Source organism: Chinchilla lanigera, unplaced genomic scaffold (genome assembly GCF_000276665.1).
Source record: "Chinchilla lanigera isolate Chin_1 unplaced genomic scaffold, ChiLan1.0 scaffold00114, whole genome shotgun sequence".
NCBI classification, from domain to species: Eukaryota; Metazoa; Chordata; class Mammalia; order Rodentia; family Chinchillidae; genus Chinchilla; species Chinchilla lanigera.
This window is the reverse complement of record NW_004955515.1, coordinates 4,955,992-4,974,362: the sequence shown is the minus strand read 5'-3', so window position 1 is coordinate 4,974,362 and position 18,371 is coordinate 4,955,992. Positions and strand designations below refer to the sequence as shown.

The 18,371-nt window shown below is 52.3% G+C and overlaps 1 protein-coding gene across 7 annotated transcripts in view; it reads left to right on the top strand.

The window, feature by feature from the left end:
• The window catches only part of Fgd3 (FYVE, RhoGEF and PH domain containing 3), a 57,743-nt gene extending 51,242 nt beyond the window's left edge, over positions 1-6,501 (top strand). For all 7 annotated transcript variants that reach the window (XM_013506894.1, XM_013506892.1, XM_013506899.1 and 4 more), the window contains 4 exons: positions 1,181-1,303; positions 3,502-3,642; positions 4,887-5,024; positions 5,608-6,501. In XM_013506894.1, coding sequence (XP_013362348.1) covers positions 1,181-1,303; positions 3,502-3,642; positions 4,887-5,024; positions 5,608-5,859 — 654 coding nt within the window. In that variant the 3' untranslated portion in view covers positions 5,860-6,501. The remainder of the gene's footprint in view (positions 1-1,180; positions 1,304-3,501; positions 3,643-4,886; positions 5,025-5,607) is intronic.
• Positions 6,502-18,371: the final 11,870 nt, after the last annotated feature.

Here is an 18,371-nt window from a genome sequence, read left to right as displayed (position 1 = left end):
TAAGAGCTTATTTTTTTTAGGTGTTTTGTCTACAAACAAACAAAATGTCTCTAGGCCTCACTCTCCCCGTGTGTGCACAGAAAGGTTGAAGTAAACACGTCCAGGGCTGCTCCAGCTCTGGCATGCTGGGAATTTTATGAACATCTTTGGCATTTCTAAAAATCTTAACGATGCTGACTTCTGTGTCAGCAGTAAGAAGCCTCAAGGAGCCCTCCTTGCTCCCTGGAGAGGAAGTACCGGCACGTGTGTTGGGGGTATTCAAAAAGCACGGGAAGCTGCCCAGTGGCATTTCTGGGGTCCTTGTGACACGAGAGGATATCTGGGGACTTGCCTAATGCAGGCAGACATTTATGTATTGGAATGAGGTTCAGGAGCAGGGAGCAGTTATTCACCCCATCTTACAGATGAGGAAACTGGGGCTCAGAAGAGAGAAGGGACTTTCCAGAGTCTCCTAGGGCACAGCAGGAAGCTCGGGTCTGTCTCCAGCCTTGCGCTGCTGGTGGTGAGGGGGGGAAACCAAGGCCTGAGGCTCAGCTAGAGGCCGCAGGGGAGCCTGTTCTTGCCCTCAGCCCACTTTCCTCTGGGGGAGTTCAGGTGGCCTTGCTGGAGACAGAGGAGCGTGAGCCTTGGCTTCCTTGCATGCCATCCAGATGCTTCCCTGCTATTGGCAGATGTGCATTGGGCACACACGTGTGTCTGTGCATGTGCAGTGCCTGGAGGGTATGGACAGCCCCAAATGCCCAACACAGAGCAGGCATGTGTTGGGTGAAGGATGGTGCTAAGGATCTTGGGGCCCACGTGGCCCCGGGGCTACTGGCAGGGCCGCTCTGACCCCAGCAGTGTTCACTGTCTGTGCAGACTCCTGCCCATCCCAGCATACACAATCTTCCTCCCCTTGGCTCCCACAGAGATGTTTTCAAAGAAGCCATGGACCAAGTTCTCCCAGACATAAAGGTCCTCATCCACGGACTTTTACTCTATATGCTACACTGAGGGGTTGGCCCCTGGGGGAGGGGGCTGGAAGGGGGCTGTGGCTGGCTTGGCTCTACCTCGCCCTCTCTGCATAGTCTACTTTTGCCCTGATGTCAGGGCTCAGACATCAGTATGACTGCCCCCACCCCCAGAGGGATAAGGTGCACATGCTCTTCAGAACTGATGGCAGCTTCTTGCCTCCTTGTAGCTGGAGTCCAGAAAACTGTCCTCTAAGACCAAGCGTGACAAGGAGAAACAAAGCTGTAAGAGCTGCGGCGAGACCTTCAACTCCATCACCAAGAGGAAGCACCACTGCAAGCTGTGCGGGGTGGTGAGTGGGGGCAGCTCTGACAGGGGGCTGACAGCCACCCACCGGGTCCCCCAGGGGTAGCAGGTATTGCTTAAGACCCCCTGAGCACACATCGGTGGGCCCTTTGAGAACTACCCTGTGGCAACCAAATTTCTCTGCTTAGCTCCGGAGTCCAACAAATGTTCTTTGCAGCAGAAAAAGGGCTAGATTTGGAAGCACAGTGCCCCTGGCATGAAGGAGGAGTGGAAAAGCCCTCCTGCTGGCCTTTGCCTCCGCGCTCCAGCAATGACAAAGGTCTGGTGGCTTTGTGTGAGGAGCAGCCCCCAGCACACACCATCTACATTCCTCTTCAGTCATCTCCAGCACCCTGGCATCTGAGAATGGGCGGCTGAGTCATTGCTCAGTACTGAACTTCAAAGTAACCCAAGGAAGGAACTGGTGATCCAGTATTTTTAGGTTAAGCTATTAAAATTACATCTATATCAGCAAGTGGATCTTAGCAGAGAGCTGTCTGGGAGCTGTGTTACCAAAGGGTACCAGCACCTGTGCCTAGACTGGTGCTCCTTGTTGCACCTTTTCATAAAACCTTGTCATGCTGACCAGAGTTGGCAGAAGGGGAGAATAAATAGATGAGTCTTTGGATGGATGAATGGTTGTGTGGATAATGGATGGATTGGTGGGTGGCTAGATGGATGGGTGGTTGGATAGATAAATGAATGGTGGATGGATGGGTGGGTGGATGGATGGATGGATGGGTGGTAGATGGATGGTGGATGGACGGATAGATAGTGGATGGTTGGATGGATGGATGGATGGGAGTAGGTGGCTTGGTAGATGAGCAAAAGGGCATGGGGAGCACAGTCTCTTTCATAGGCTATGACTCATGCCTAAGATGTGTACAGGCTCAGGGAAACCAGCAAGGACAGGTAGAGGATTTGCGCAGTGGGTTCCAATGACCACGTGTAGGGTGCAGAGTGTACGGGAGAAGGCTGGAGGCTGCTGTCTTCAGTGAGCAAGGAATGGAAGGGTGGATGAGAGATGCAAGGGCTGCCTCGCCCAGCCCCAGTGCAGTGCTGGGAGAGAAGGGGAGCCTAGGCCAGCTGACCAATGCCAAGTGAAGAGACGGCCAGCATGTGCCAGTGCAGTGGCCAAGGGTGAAGACACTGGGAGACGGTGGTGCTCTCTGGGTTCCCCAGTGTTAATTAATGGGGTCAGGAGGGCATGGGAAACAGACCAGGGACAGGTAAGCAACTGAAGAGAGGAGGTCCATGTTACAAGGACCCATAGACTCTAGAATCAAAGTCATCCCTGCATTTGGCCATGAGGAGGCCAGGATGGGGTGACCAGGCAACACCTGCCAAGGGTGCCAGTGGCCAGGGTAAAGGAGAGGCTGAAGGGACGTGTGTGGATGGTGCTGAGACAGGAGAAAAGGTTTACGTGCAGGATGAAGATCCAGCACAAAGGGAATGTGAGACGAGAGAGAGAAGAGCACTGATAGCTCGAGAAGCAGCGGGGTCTGCCATGCCAGTGGGTGAGGCGGTGGGGATCAGGACTGCGAGAGTTGTGGACGCATCACTGGGGGCCTTTGGCTTCATTCCCATGTGCCACCCACCTGTCCAAACAATGCTCCCTGTGGTACGGCGATTTCTAGACTCATCCATCAGTGGACACTGGGGTTGCTTCACCTCCTGGGTCTTGTGGGTGGTGATGGTGTGGACACAGCTGGGCAGGATCTTCAGGATCCTGCATAGGTTGTTTTGAATACATACCTGGAAGTGCCATTGCTGGCTCTTACTGCGGGGTGGTTCTGTTTAAGTTTCTGAGGAACCGCTGCACCGTCTCCCACAGCAGCTGCCCCATTGTCCATCTCACCAGTAGCACAGGGTCCTCGCAATGCCTCTGGGTGCGTTTGCCTCTTGTTTTGGAGACTAGGCATTCTCAGGGTGTGAGGTTTTGATCTGTGTCTTCCTGATGACCGGGATGGGGTCATTCTGATGTGGGGTCTCCTTGTGTGCTTGGTGGTTCTTCCCACTCTTGCACACAGATCCTTGGACCTGGGTGTTGTGGTGGGGAGGGCAGGTCCTGGGCACTCAGGGGGACTGTCCTCGCTCTCTGCCTTCAGATGGGGCTCCGGAGAAGCCTTTACTTCACCCCACACTCTTAGGTCCCTCTTCTGCCGCTGACAAGACATGGGGTCATAAGTGCCGTCTGTCTTGTAGGTCATCTGTGGGAAGTGCTCTGAGTTCAAGGCTGAGAACAGCAGACAGAGCCGTGTCTGCAGAGGGTGTTTTCTGACTGAGCCTGTGGCCCCCACAATCCCCAGCACCGAGTCATCCACTGAGCCCAAGCAGAGCATGCAGGTGGGTAGTTTGGTTCCTGGGACCAGAACCGATGGGGAGGCTTCGCAGCAGGGTCCACAGGCCTGGAGCCGGGACAGCCACTTGGAGCAATCAGCAACGGAATGCAAAAGATGGCGCCCTGTGCACCTTGGGCTTCAGTCAGGGCTGCGGCTAAGGGACCATTTGCAGTCCAAAGTAGATGGGAATGGAACATGTGTCGGCTCCACTCCTGGTTTCCCTCCTTACTCACAGTGGGGTGGTGGGGTGGGCTGGGGTCAGGGTATTTTCAGAGCCCCTAGCTGTCCTGGCTCACTCACAGCTGCGGGGGACCCTGATCTGGGTCTGTCTAAGAAGTCAAGGAGGTAGGACTGTTAGGATCAGGGTAGAGTGGTCCCAGTGGTGAAGCCTCTTGCTGGGCTGTCTTATTCCTGCATTTCAACCCTGAGAGATGTCCTTGGAGTGCCAGGGTTGTGAGTAGTCTCAGTCCTGGAAGGAGTACCAGGTCCTAAGGGGCCCCATCCAGCAAGTGCTGTCAGAACCATGTCTGGATGGCTCAGGAAAACATGTCCTTATAACAGGTCTAAGATACCTCACAGAAGAGGGAGGGTCAAGCCAGACAGTGGTGCATGCCTATAATCCTCGCACTCTGGGAGGCTGAGGCATCAGAATCACTCAAAAGTCAGAGCCCATCCTGAGCAATTTAGTGACTTAGCAAGACCCCTGTCTCAAAATAAACTTTTTCAAAAGAGCTAGGATGTAGCTCAGACTGGCCCTGGGTTCAGTCCTAAGTACTAAAGAGACAGACAGACAGAGACAGGGAGAGGGAAAGGGAGAGAGACAGAGATGGAGAGATGGAGAGAGGTGTACACATGTGCATTCATGTGGTGTGTGTGTGTGTAATATGTGGTGTGTGGGGTGCACGTAGATTTGAGGCACACATAGTCTCTTCATTATGGGACTCACACCTGGGGACTTGCTGTTGGATTTCCCCTGGTGTATTGGTGATGTCCCAACCTGGCCAGTGGTCTCCCTCCCCTTAGAGGGTCAGGCTACAAACCCTGGCTGGGGCCACATGGCACCTGTACCCCTCAGTCTGGCCTCAAGTGGCCACAGGAGCAAGTGAGTCTGGGCCCAGCCTCTGTCCAGTGCTTACTGCATCTCAGGGGCCAGCTCCTTCCAAATAGGGGCTCTGGCCCTGCCTCCTGGAAAGGGACTGACCACTGCAGGTGAGACCACCTCTAAACTGTGTCTCTGTGTCTCGGAAGCTGTCCACCGCAGATCTCCAGCCCAGCGTGCTCTGCGGCCCCCTGCAGCTGTCGGAGGATGGTGTGGCCTGGAATGAGGTGTGGGCTGCCATCCCCACCTCAGCCCCTCAGGTGCTGCGGCTGCAGAGAAGTAGCCAGGTGTGTGTCTCATACCCCCTCCTACCCCCAGACCCTTGGCCCTATGCTGCCTGCTGCAGGTGTGGGCTGCACTGCTGGTGCCGACCCACATCCCGGCAATGTGCCCTGGAGCCTCAGTTTCTTTTTGTGCCTCTGCTCCTCACTCCAGGAAGACAGGAGCTCATGTCGGGACTCCAGATCCAGTCAGGGTTAGAGGTGGGGCAGGAAAAGGGCACAGGGCTGACCCCTCCTTTCCACATACATTCTTTCATTCACACATCCTGGGTGAGGTGGGAAGCTGCAGGACCTGACGCATGTAGCCCTGCCCCCATCTGGGACCCTTGCTCCATGCCTTTTGGTGCCAGATGCTCTACCCTGTGTCCCAGGTGCTGTCCTGCTCCTCCTCCTCTGGGTGGCAGTCCCACAGGGTCTGTGTCCAGTGAGATGTCATCCCTTAGGGAGAGCCCCTGGGCAGCCTGTCTTGTTAACAGAGGTGGGGCAGCCATGCCCACTAGGCCTACCTGGCTCAGTGTCCTCTTGGCACCATGGGCATCTGGGCATGGCTGCCTGAGGGGACTCGTTGAGCTTCTCTCTTGTGCTGCAGGATGGCCCGCTGCTGAACACCATCCATCTGCCCAGCTGCACCGTGCATGTGCCAGACCCCAAGGAGGCACAGGAGGCTGGACACACATGGAGGCTGCAGCAGGACCAGCAGACCTGGTACCTGAGTGCCTCCTCCTCAGAGCTACAGCGGCGCTGGCTGGAGGCTCTGAACACTGCTGCCCACAGGGATACAGCTCAGGACAGTGTGGACATCCTGCAACCCCAGGGCCTGGCAGGCACAGCCGCTCCATGAACAGTGCCTCCTGCTGCTCTTTACACTGCCGCACAGGGCCTGTGCTCTCCAGGGAGGTGACATCAGAGCCATGTGAACGAATGCGAGTCCTGGGATGCTGAAGATAGGCTGATGGCCTGGAGCTGGGTCATTTGGTCCCCAGGCATCTTCTGGAGGAAACTGAGGCCCAGAGAGGAACAACCTTGCCCAGGATGACCCAGCAAGTCCAAGGCAAGAGCTTGGCCTGCAGTTTCAGCCCCAGCTGTGTGCCCAGAGCAGGGAATATGGGCCGCTATCCAAATACCTGTCTTCTGAGCAGGCTGAGCTCCGGTGCCATCTCCAAAAGGCAGAAGACTGTGTGGGTGCTGCCCAGGGTTGGCAATGTCCCTCCTCGTCTGCAGTCACCGCTGGAGCTAGTAGGGCTGTCTGCACCCCATCCTCACCTCTCCCCTTGTCTTAGTTATTTTTCTTTTGTTACTGAGACAAAATACTCAACACCCACAGATAAAGGAGGAAAGGTTTATGTAGCTCACAGTTCGTACAGGTTTTAGTCCTTAATCGGCTGGCTCAGTGGAGCGGGTGTGGTATGGCAGACAGGCATTGCAGAGGAGAAACAGTTCGTGGTAGGCAGAAGGCCTAAGCAAAGCAAGCAAGGGAGAAGACCATCCCCTTTCTGTCCCTTATATTGTATCCAGGCTACCGGGATTAGGGTGGTGCTAAATCAGTGGACTGATTTAGTAATCACACACTCTTAACTCTAGCATCACATACTCTGGGTTCAGCCATCTCTGAAAAAACCCCACCTGTGTCCGCATGAGGCTTTGGGGGAACAGCTAAACACAGCCATCATACGCCTCCAGTCTGCACTGTGTGAGCTGCACTATGATCTGCTCCCCTTGGGCTCCAATCCCTTCTCTGCCCTCTGGCAAGGCTGAAGCCACCTGTGGAGGGATGAACGGTGGCCTCCCAGGCCACCCTGGATACATACTGCCTGACCCTAGTGGCAGCTATGGGATGTTGTGGCTGCCTCTTTGCAGGCAGATGCAGTGCTTCTCCACTTAAATAAATGCTGAGTGTCAGCAAGTGGGTACAGCCTCAGCATTCTCTCCTCCTCTCCTTGGTGGGGTCACTCACAAGGCGAACATCTGGGGGAGGAGTAGAGGACAAGTGACCAAGTCACTTCCAGGAGCAACTCTGAATCCCTGGTCCTGTGAGGGTTGGGCGCGTGGCTGTGCTGTACTGAGGGTAAGGGTCTTGTGTTCAAGATGTAGAGTGTCTTAGTAGCTTTCTCATTGCTGGGACAAAATATCCAGCACCCACAAATTAAAGGAGGCAGAGCTTGTAGTGGTTTCAGTCCATAATCAGCCCATTCCAAGGCAGGGCAGCATGGCAGAGGAGAAAGAGCTCATGGCATGGCAGCAGAAACCAGAGAGATCAAGGGAGGAGGAGGGAGTTAGACCCTTCCAGGTCATGTCCCCAGTGACCCACCTCTTCCAACCCGGCTTCACCTCCCAACATCACACCCAACCATAAACCCATCAGTGGACTAATCAGTGATAAGTATCCCACACCCACGACCCAGTCACCTCCTCAAAGCCCCACCTATGAGCACAGGAGGCTTTGGAAGGACACCTAGATATAAACCATGACATGGGCACATGAACAAAGTCATGGAGGTGGACATGATGTGTGCACCAAGCCCTGAGGACCTCTGGGAGAGGGAGAAGACTTAGAGGCTAGTGATGGGGCTCTGGGCTACAGGACCCCCAACCTCTAACACTCGCATAGCACCCTGTGGGGACAGCTACATGGAGGCTGAGGGAAGCAGGATATAGGAGCCAGAAAGAAGTGATCATCACAGGTGAGGCTGCAGAATCACAGATGTAGGGAGGCACAGGTGTGGTGGAGGGCACATGGGTATGGAATGAGGCAGAGGTAAGGAAGGCTGGGACACAGGTGAGGTGAGAGATACAGGTGGGCTGTATGGAAGCCCCCATATTCACCTGGGCCTCTGCCCTGTGTTCACCGCACTTTGCTGGATGCCCTGATCCTGTTTCACACTGAGGAAACAGGTTCAGAGAGGTGAAGCTACCGATGCGCTTCTGCACCGAATAGTGCCCACCTGGGAACCGGGCCAGGTCTGGGCAGCTGCTGCTGAAAGAATCGCACAGTCATCCCACTGGTCCCTTTCCTGGGCAGGGCAGGGCAGGGGTTGAGGAGGAGGGAGGGCGCCACCTACTGGTGGAAACTCTGCTGTGCGCCTCTCCTCTGAGCCACACTCTCCCCTCTCTTGTGACCACCTGCTCCAACCCTACCAGGGCTCTTTTAAAGCGCCAGACTCTAACCTCTACTGCCCCTGTTATCTCACCACTACCCGGAAATTCTCACCCTAGAGCTGAGGAAAAAGTCACACAGGGGAGGCTCCTGAGAGTCTCACGGAAGCAGGCACATGGGGCACAGCAACTCCAGCAGGGCATGCAGTCTGTGGGGGCCTAGAGTCTGCTGTGGGGTTCCCCAGGCCCCAGAAGTGACTCTGCAGGGACAAGGTGTCACCTCAGGCCTGGGGCAGGATGTGCCCCTCGACTGGATTGTCACCCGCCACAAGGATGTGCCAGACTCCAGTTGGCCCAGCTCTGAGCTCCTTTTGCTCTTGCGCTAGTGGCTGTTGCTGCTGTTCCTCTCCCGGACGGTGCAGCCAGCAAGAGGGCTGCAGAGGAGCAGCTGCCTGAGGTCTCCACACCTGTGCACCTGGGCTGCCCAGCCTTCTCCACACTGCCCACCTCTGGCCTTTCCCACACCCCAGGCACATGCCACCACCCATCTGGGGGGCAGTGACAGCGGCTGCATACCAGATGAACTGGCACTTGGCCTCTCCCCTCCTCCCATCCTCCCCACCCCAGGCCAGCCCTGACCTTCGCAGGTGGAGGAGACCACCCCAGGTTGGGAGGAAGGGACCCCCTGGGTGGGTTGGGGAGGGGTCCCTGCAGCAGATGCCTGATCGGCACTACAGTCAGGTCCTGCGTGGGGGATCTGCTGTGCCTGCCTGACTGCTGCCCACATGGCCTGCAGGCCGGGGCTCCTTGTGCCCCTCCACAGCAGGGCTTAGAGAACATCGGGTTAAACATCGGGTTTTGCGCAGGGGAAAAGGGAAGAAAGCGGAGGCGAGGAGCCTGGCTCCTCAAACGCTGCTGTAGAGCTCTCTGAACGGGGCCTGTGGGTCTCCACAGCAGCTGCTGACTGCCTCTCCTCCAAGCCCAGAGTGGGCTGCTGGCTGTCCCCACAGTCCTGCAAAGAGGAACGGCTGCAGGCTAAGCAGACCTCGCAACCACCTGAGAAGAGAATCATGACTCTGGTGGCATCTTAGAAGGGGTGAAACTGAGGCCCAGAGAGGGGTGTGCACTTGCCTGAGGTCGCACAGGGAGTTAGGGACCAGCTGGGCTTCACTCACTGTTCATGTGTTCATGCACCAGACCCTGCTGCTACTTGCTGTGAGCCTCGCTGCCTGAGTACCCAGCTCCCTGGGAGCAGATGCACTGAATGACTGTCTTGGTTACTTTTCTCTCATTGCTGAGACAAAATACCTGGCACCCAAAATTCAGGAAGGACAGGTTTATTTAGCTCACAGTTTATGGAGGTTTCAGTCCATACTCAGCTGTCTCCAAAGCAGAGTGGCACATGGCAGAGGGCAACAGTTTATGGCAGCGGAAAACAGCAAAAGCAGCAAGAGCAGAAGGGGAGGGAAGCAAGGCTCTTTCCTTCCCTTACACTGTATGCAGACTACCTGCCCCAGGGCAGGTGTAGCACTCACACCCATAATCCCAATACTGGATCATGAATCAATCATAAACTCTAGAAACCTGCCCCATGACTGCATGAGGCTTTGAGAGGACATTCAGACACAAACCATAACAACAACACCTGGGTTTCTGGGACCAGGGGGATTGGATGCCCCCTGTAGTGCCCCCCCCACTTCCTGCCTGTTCTTCCTGCCATCCTGTCCCGACCAAGCTCATTCCACCAGCCTTTGGAGTGCCAGCCCCATCCACCTCCAAGACTTTGTGCCTGCTGTTTCCTGCTCCTGGGAACTCTGCCTGCAGCTCCTGCTGTGGCTTCCTTGGTGAACTCTTGCCCCAACTGTCACTTTTTACTTTAACTTGTTGCTCTCTTGTTTAACTTGCTTCCTCAGGCAGAACAGAAGCTCTGTGAGGCAGGGTTCTGGCACATAGCAGCTGTGCAGTGAATAACAGCGGACAGACCTAGAAAGGCTCAGGGTTATTCCTGTCCTGTCACATGGCCCTAAGCACTTTGGGCCTGGAGCCCTCATTATACAGCTAGGAAATGAGGTTGAAGAGGCCCGGCACTCTCCTGCCTCTCCCAAGGACACGAGAGACAGCCCCTCCTCAGGCGTCCAGCTCCACCATAAAGACAGGTGCACTGAGGCCACTCTGCCCACAGGAGGGCAGAGGGAAATTCAGATCTGGGAGGGTCACACTATAGCAATGCAGTTTCCCACCTTCCCATGGAGGCAGGAGGACCACCCCCAAAACCTGTGCCTTGGGGTGCCCTGGCGTCCTCCCTATGTACCACCAGTGGGGGTCCACAGGCCCTGTCCTGTCTCCATGAACACAAGCCCATCTGAGCACCCAGTGCTGGCAAGGGTGTCCTGGAAGGAGGTGGGCCCACTTATGTCTCTGCACACCAGTGGTCCTTCACGGGGATGTCAGGTGGCTGCATGGTGACCTTACTCCAGACGCCGCCTTACAAGGCTCCTGGTGAGTGGGACCATCTGCCTACGCAGGCAGCCCCTGGCACAGGCAGTGGAGTCCAGCCCATCTACCCTTTTTGGCATCTCCTCTCTCTCTGGCTGCCATGTTCCCAAGGCAGTCGGATGCTCCCTGTCCCCAGCGCCTCTTATGAGGTCATGGATCACTCTAGGTGAAGCGCCCCTACCCCATTCATGAAGGAGAAAACTGAGGGGAGAAGGGGCCCACTGTGCTACAGGCTCCTCCTCCAAGACCAAGGCTCCTCCTTCAGTTCCAGGGGTATTCCATGAAGCTGGGGCTGGGGTCTGGGTGGGCCAAGGAGGGAGGCAACGAGGTCAGTATAGGCCTGAGGGAGTAGCTTGGCCCCGACCCTACATGCTGCACATTACACCCCAAAGTCAGGCCTCCCTGGCCCTGCCGGCCCCCCAGGCCTCCCACACCATCCTGTTGTTGTAGGTTGCTGGGCTCGGTGCCTGCTCCCAGGTAGAGGCTCTGACCATGGCTCCTATAGTCCTCCAGGAAGCTGAATCTCAGCCACAGCAGTAATGGCCACCTCTCACCTGTTGGGTTTTCTTTTTTTTTTTTCCGGTACTGGGAATCGAACTCATGACCTTGCGCTTGCTAGGCAGGTGCTGTGCCGCTGAGCTAAATCCCCAGCCCCTCCTGTTGGGCTTTTCTTGAAGCCTGAGTGCAAGCATTCCCAGGGTGCCTGAGGATGATGCCCACTCTCCTGTCCTCCTTGCTTCCTCGGGGCCTCACCTGCCCCCTTGCCAATGACTGCGCCATACTGGTCCCAGGCTGGATGCAGCCCTGTCTGACCACCAGGGCAGGACAATGTCAGGCCTGACCTGAGAAAGACCTTTCCGATAAACATGGTGCCCTCTACAAACAACAGGAATCCGTGGTGCTCGCAGCGAACAGAACTGATGGCCATGAAGAAATTTAGGACTGAACCTGAAGTCTCCCCAATTCCTAAAGACCCAGCTTTATACGCACACCTGTGCAGACTGTCCTTACGGCTTTGACCTCAAACCTTCCATCCAAATTGTTTGGGACTGTGGCCCCCAACCCCTAACCCTATATATACTTAGCCTCCCCTCCAGATATGTGCTGATATCACTCCAATTTCAGCCTGCCTGTACCTAGACAGAATTAACTCCAATGTTTCCCAGTCTTGGTCTCTGGGTGTTTTCTTACATGCAGTTAATTAACAGACAACATGAGACCATGGCCATGGGCTTGGGGACAGCCAGGGACACCATTTCAGAGGAGAAGAGGTAGCCCCTGGGTATGAGTCATCTGGGCTCCACATTTCTGGAAAGTCAAGGGTGTTCAAGGAAGCTGACTCCATCCTCTGCATCCTGTGACATGGGCATGGCCATGACCACCCTCCAACCCTCAGCCCTGGGGATTGGTTCTGCATGGCCATGGGATCTGAGATGGGGTCACATGACCACGGAAGGAGCAGGCCACTTATGAGCTCTGGCTGTCTTGGATCCGGAAGGAAGAGACTCCCAGTGAGGCCTAAACAAAGGCACAGGGACATCTTACCTCTAATTTTATGTAAAACAGTTCCACAGAGGAAAGGTTTTATGCAGTGTCAGATCTCTTGATAACTGTTGCCCTCCCTACCCAGCAGCCACCACTTTGCATGGACCAGCCTGTGCCCTCCAGGGTCTCTTGCTTTGGCCACCTTGCCCCACCCAGAGCTCACAGCATTTCTGAGTGGGCCTAACCCTGCCTCTCTCCTGCAGGACCAGGCCTCCCCTCTGGAAATCTCAGGCTGCTGTCCCACTGCACATGATACCTGCATCCCCAAAAGCAAATCTCCTTCCCTCCTTTCTTTTTTTTTCCCCCAGTAATGGGGATTGAACGCAGAGCATCATACATGCTAGGCAAAATTCTACCACTAGGCTGATGCCTCCAAATCCTTTTTAAAATTTTATTTTGAAGCCGGGCATGGTGGTGCACACTTGTAATCCCAGCACTCAGGAGGCTGAGGCAAGAGAATTGTTGCAAGTTCGAGACCAGCCTGGGCTACAAAGTGAGCTCAAGGCTGGCCTGAACTGTATAGTGAGACCCTGTCTCAAAAAGACCAAAAAAATAAATAAATAAATTTATTTTGAGCCAAGGCCTCATTAAGTTGCCCAGACTGGCCTCTGTCTTGTCCCCAAAAACCAACTCTTGCCCCTAAATACAATAATTTTGGAGCTTATCAGAAAATACCCCCTTCCCAGTATCAGGAAGTGGTCATTGTCCTAGTTGAGGCCCCACCCCATGCAGGATTCTGTCCTCTGTCCTTCAAGCGCTCAGAAGGAGGACCGGCTGCTCAGCACAGGGCCGCTGCATCCTGGATGGCTTCTCCCAGGAGCAAACTCTTCTGAGGTACAGAAGGTTGAAATGTGTTAACTGTATTCCCCCCAAATTCATGTCTTCCTGGACCTGGAAAGCAGGTCTCTGCAGATATAATCAAGATGAGGTTATTGTTGTGATTTGCAAAGTGAGGGATTTAAATTAGATGTGGTATAGTGGGGTATGGCTCCATCAAGGACCCTCGGACCAGAATGGCAAAAAGACTAAGTTTATTCCTCACAGAGCTCAAGGGACAGACAACCAGGTCAATGGGAAGAAAAGGGGGGTGTTGGGACATGTGTGCTCAACCAGTGGGTAAGAAACAAGAGGAAGGGACCTGTGGACCTCAGTTTTTACTGGGGTCCAGGGTATGACTGAGGTGGGCTGGTTTGGTTAATTTGTAGGGCTAAGCACAGGAATGCAGGGTTCCGTTGTCCAGTTCACTAGTGTTAAAACAGAAGTGGTCAGGTAGTTCAGGCCATGGGGATCATATCTGTCTCAAAATATGCAGGTCACATGTGATGAGCCAGGACAAGACATAGAGATGGATTCTAAGATAGCATTAATATGAATGACAGGGACAACTGCCATATTAGATTAGGAAGGGCCCTAAATCCAGCGGTTGGTGTTTCTTTTAAGAAGACACACAGGGAGAAAGGCCACAGATGACAAAGGCAAAGAGTAGACAGAGACAGCCACAAGCTTAAATGGCAAGGATTTCTGGGGGCAGCCAGAAGCTAGGAATAAGAAGGACCCTCCCCTGAGGTTATTATAGGGACATGCTCTGCAGATATCTCAATTTCAGATTTCTTCCCTCTAAAATAAATGAGAATAAATTCTTACTCTCCTAAGCCATCATCAGTTTTGTAGTACTGTAATTGGTATACAACCACAGTAACTAATACACAGATTTTGTACCAGGAAGCGGGGTGTTGCTGTAACAAATGCTTGCAGATGTGGATGTGGTTTGGAGTTAGGTAACAGAGGATGGAAGAGTTCTGAGGGGTGCTATGGTTTGGATTTTTTTTTTATGCTTCCCTTTTTTCTTTTCTTTTCTTTCTTTTTGGGTACCAGGAATTGAACTCAGGAGCTTGTGCTTGCCAAGTAGGCACTGTGCTGCTGAGCTATATCCCCGGCCCTGGATGTCTTTTAGCACCCAAAGATTTGTATCTTGAAGGCTTAGTCCTGAGTGTGGTGGTGGGAGGTGGGACTTTTAAGAGGTGGAACCTAGCAGGAGGTCCTTAGGTCACTGTGGGTTGTGCTCTTGGAAGGGACTGTGGGACTCCAGCCTCTCTGTTTTGAGACATGATCTCCTCCCAGGAGCACATCTTCTATCCACCAGAGGTCCTCATCAGAGCTGAACTGATGCTGATGTCATGCCCTTGAACTCCAGAACAGCCAGCTAAGTAAACTTCTTTTCTCCACAAAGTTAGTCTGTGCCTTAGTTACTTTTGTTACTCAGACAAAATACCCAAAAAGTTAAAGGAGGAAAGGTTTATTTAGCTCACAGCATATAGAGGTGTCACTCCATAATCCACTGGCTCCAAGGTGGGAGCCAGGCACATGGCAAAGGAGAACAGTTCATGGAAGCAGAAGACAGCAAAAGCAACAAAAGATGAGGGAGAGACAAGCCTCTTCCTGTTCCTTATATTGTATGCAGGCTATCCACCCTAGGGCAGGTATAGCACTCACGCCCTTAATCCCAGCATTGGACCTTGAATCAATCATAAACTCTAGATTCACACACCTCTGAAAAAACCTAAGACTGCATGAGGCTTTGCGGGGGACATCTAGATACAACCATAACAACCTGCTTTGGGTATTTCATTATAGTTGCAAAAAATGGATTAAAGCAAGAGACCCGATAGCAAAAGCCTAGTGCCATGGTTTGAATGTGTCCTCCCCAAAGCATGTATTGGAAACTTAATCACCACTGTAGCAGTGTTAAAAGGTAAATTTTAAAGAGGTGATTCAGCCATAAGAGCTCTGCCCTCATGAGTGAATTAACACTTATCACAGAGGAATGAGGTGAGCCACTCTCTATCTCTGTCTCTCCCTTTGGCCTCCTGCTGTGTGAGGCCTTCCACTGCACTTCAACGCAGGAAAAGGCCCCTATCAGATGCCAGCACTTCAGCACTGGATTTATTAGCCTTCAGAACCACAAGAAATATTCTACTGTTTATAAATTATCTGGTCTGTGGTACCCTGCTGTTCCAAAACAGAGTGGACTAAGCCACTTAGATTGCCTTTCAGTGACTGTTGGTGGGAATGTGGGCATTCACTTACGGTGTTCCTTGTGAGGCTTTAGAAAGAAATGAGAACTGTAAGATCTTAGAACATTTATCATCACAAAGAGAATGTAAGTAGAAAGGTGAACGCTAATGTGCTTTGGGGGCCTTAGGAGGAAAACACTATTGGACACAGGAGAAAAAGTGATCTTTGTTATAGAGTGGCTGAATTGTCTTCTAGCGTTGGGTGAAAAGTAGAACTCATGAGTGATGAACTTGGATATTTAGCCAAGAAGCCTTCCAAACAAAGTGTAAAAGATACGGCCTGGTCTTTCCTTGTTGCTTGTAGCAACAATTGAGGGGGAAAATAAATTGAGGAAGGAAGTGTTAAGCAAAAAGGAACCGTCTCTTGGTGCTTTGGGAGGCCCTCAGCCTGCCAAAATTGCTAAAATTGGGAAACTCACTGTTTAGAAAGTGTGGTCTGAAGATAACATCAACAGAGTTGCTGGATATTTTGTTGAAGAGACTGGGGGTGAAACGCATGGATGCAAGCAGTCATTTCAGAGTAGAAGAACAGCAATGGGGTTCTCCACAAATGAACTGTAGAGGGGCCTCTTGTCTGATGGCCTGAATCCCTATGAATTACACAGGATACCAACAAGCTTTCCAAGGTAACACCAGCAGAAACACTGCCAGCCTGGACTGAAAGGCACAGAGGTGGATGAGATGAGGAAAGAATGACTTGGGGGGTAGAACCATAGATGCAGACAGCAGAGTCACTGCTGCTTCCAAGGCCCCAGGGAGCAGGGCCACCACTAGGCCCAGAAGACAAGAACATTATTCTCAGGCTACAAAACTTAATGAAACTTGCCTACTGGATCTCAGATTTGCATCTGACTATTGGTCCGGAGTTCATTAGCTTTCCATTGCTATAATAAAATACCTGAGATAATTAACTTAAAGAGAGAAAACAGTTATTTCTGGAGATAGTAGTCAAAGATTGGGTGGAGTCTCCAGTGGGCATGTCAGATGGTAATGGCAGAGCAAACTGCTCACCTTGTGACCAGGAAATAAAAGAGAGACGAAAGAAGGGGCTGGGGTCCCAAAATCCCAATGACCTACAGCCCTTCAATTGGGTCCCACCTCCTAAGAGTTCTAACACCTCCCAACTGTATCACCTAGAAACATATGGCCTATGGGAGGCACATATATCTAAACCATAACAGACCCCTTTATCCTTTTGGGTTTCTCCCTTGTGGAATAAATTAAGACTCTGAAGGATGTGAAGATTGGTGAATATATTTTTAACAGGATGAACATGACTTTTCTGGGGAGGTCAGAATGTAAAGGATTGAATAGTGTCCCTACAAAATGTATGTCTACTCATAACATCAGAATGTGGCTTTATTATAAATAAAGACTTTGCAGATGTGATGAGTTGAGAAGAGATTGTACTGAATTTAGGATGGGCCCTAAATCCAATAACTGATGTCCTAATAACAAGAGAAGACTCACGGAAATGTGCCAGTGAAGTAGAGACGGGAGTAGCTCAGCTCCGAGAACCACACTGGGAGTTCAAGTTGAGCTCACAGACCTGCTGACTGGGAACACACACCATGGGAAAGCCTGGCATCCCTGGAAGATAGCATTTGGGGAGACTAGAGTAGGGTTTGGGCTTGTGTTAGGTGATTTTGAAAGGTTTCAAGGAAGCAGGAGTGAATTGGATATTACTAGGAAATGGAATCAGTTCTATGCTTGAGTATCTTAAGTTGCCTAGGCTAAGCTCGAACTTCAGGTCCTCCTGCCACAGCCTTCCAGAGTGTTGGGATTACAGGCATCCACCATCACACCCAGCTGGGAATCTTAATCAATTTTATTAGAACATGGAAGGAAGAATAAAGCAAGGTTAATACTGCCATGAGTAAGGAAGAAGTAACCACTTATATCACCCAGCATGGGAATGTTGGGGTTTTTATTGTTTTCCCAGAGGCTCTGCTTTCCTGCAGCAAGACGATTAGGAAGTGGGTTTATCTGATATGAATGCTTTATGAGATCATGTTCCACATGTTCTGAACCAGTCTGGCATCTCATACTGGAGAACATTCAGCTCAGTATCACCATACCTGTGGGGCAAAGGAACAGGCATTACCTACCAGCTCCAACAGTTGTCTGCCTACCCTACATGGACAGAGGGCCTTTGGACCTGTATGTATGTGTATGCATGTATGTGTGTGTATTTATGTCTGTGTATGTATGTATGTATGTGCATGTGTGTGTGTGTGTGTGTGTGTATACTGGTGAGAATCAAGCTTCCTCTCACATGCTAGGCAAGTGCTCTACCATTGAGCTGCACCCCACCTTTGAACCTGTTTTAAATCATTCAGGTTATTATTATTCAGCATGTGGCCAACAGATAAGAAGGCAACTACCAGTCAAATGGTGTGATGCCCAGGTCTCTGTCAAGGACCATGCCATGCCATGGAGCCCACACATGGAAGCCCAGGTTGGTCAGGAGGGAGGTGGGTAGGGGAAGGAGCCTTGTAGTGGAACAGTAAGGCAAGGTGAACAGGGTCACCTTGTGATCCTGCTGTGGCTTGAAGAGTTTTAGTGGCTCTGAGGCAGAGGGTCTTGGCTGCTCTTATGGAGTGGGTTCAAGTTAGGGTTTTTTTTTTTGTCTTTTTGAGACAGGGTCTCACTATGCAGTTCAGGCTGGACTTGAACTCACTTTGTAGCCCAGGCTGGCCGTGAACTCCCAACGATCCTCCTGCCTCAGCCTCTCGAGTGCTGGGATTACAGGCTTGTGGAACCACGCCGGGCTTCAAGTTAGGTTTTTGTTCCTTGCAAACGACATAGCAAATGTCTGATTCACAAGCCTGAACTGAGTTTCCCATCAGTTATGGCTTGTATCTAGATGTCCCCTCAAAACCTCATGTGACCATAGGTGGCACTCTTCAGAGGTGGCTGGATCTAGTTTGTATGATACTGGAATTAAGGATTCAATGCTGGTATTAATGGTTCCATTTGGGATTAAGGGTGCCCCACCCTGGGTGTGAGTGCTACCTGCCCTAAAGCTGCGTAGCCTGGTTGGAATGTAAGGGACAGAAAGAGGGCTGTTTCTCTCACTCACTGCTGCTGCTTCTTCTGCCTTCTGCCTGCCCTGCTTTGCCATGAACAGTTTCTCCTCTGTGAT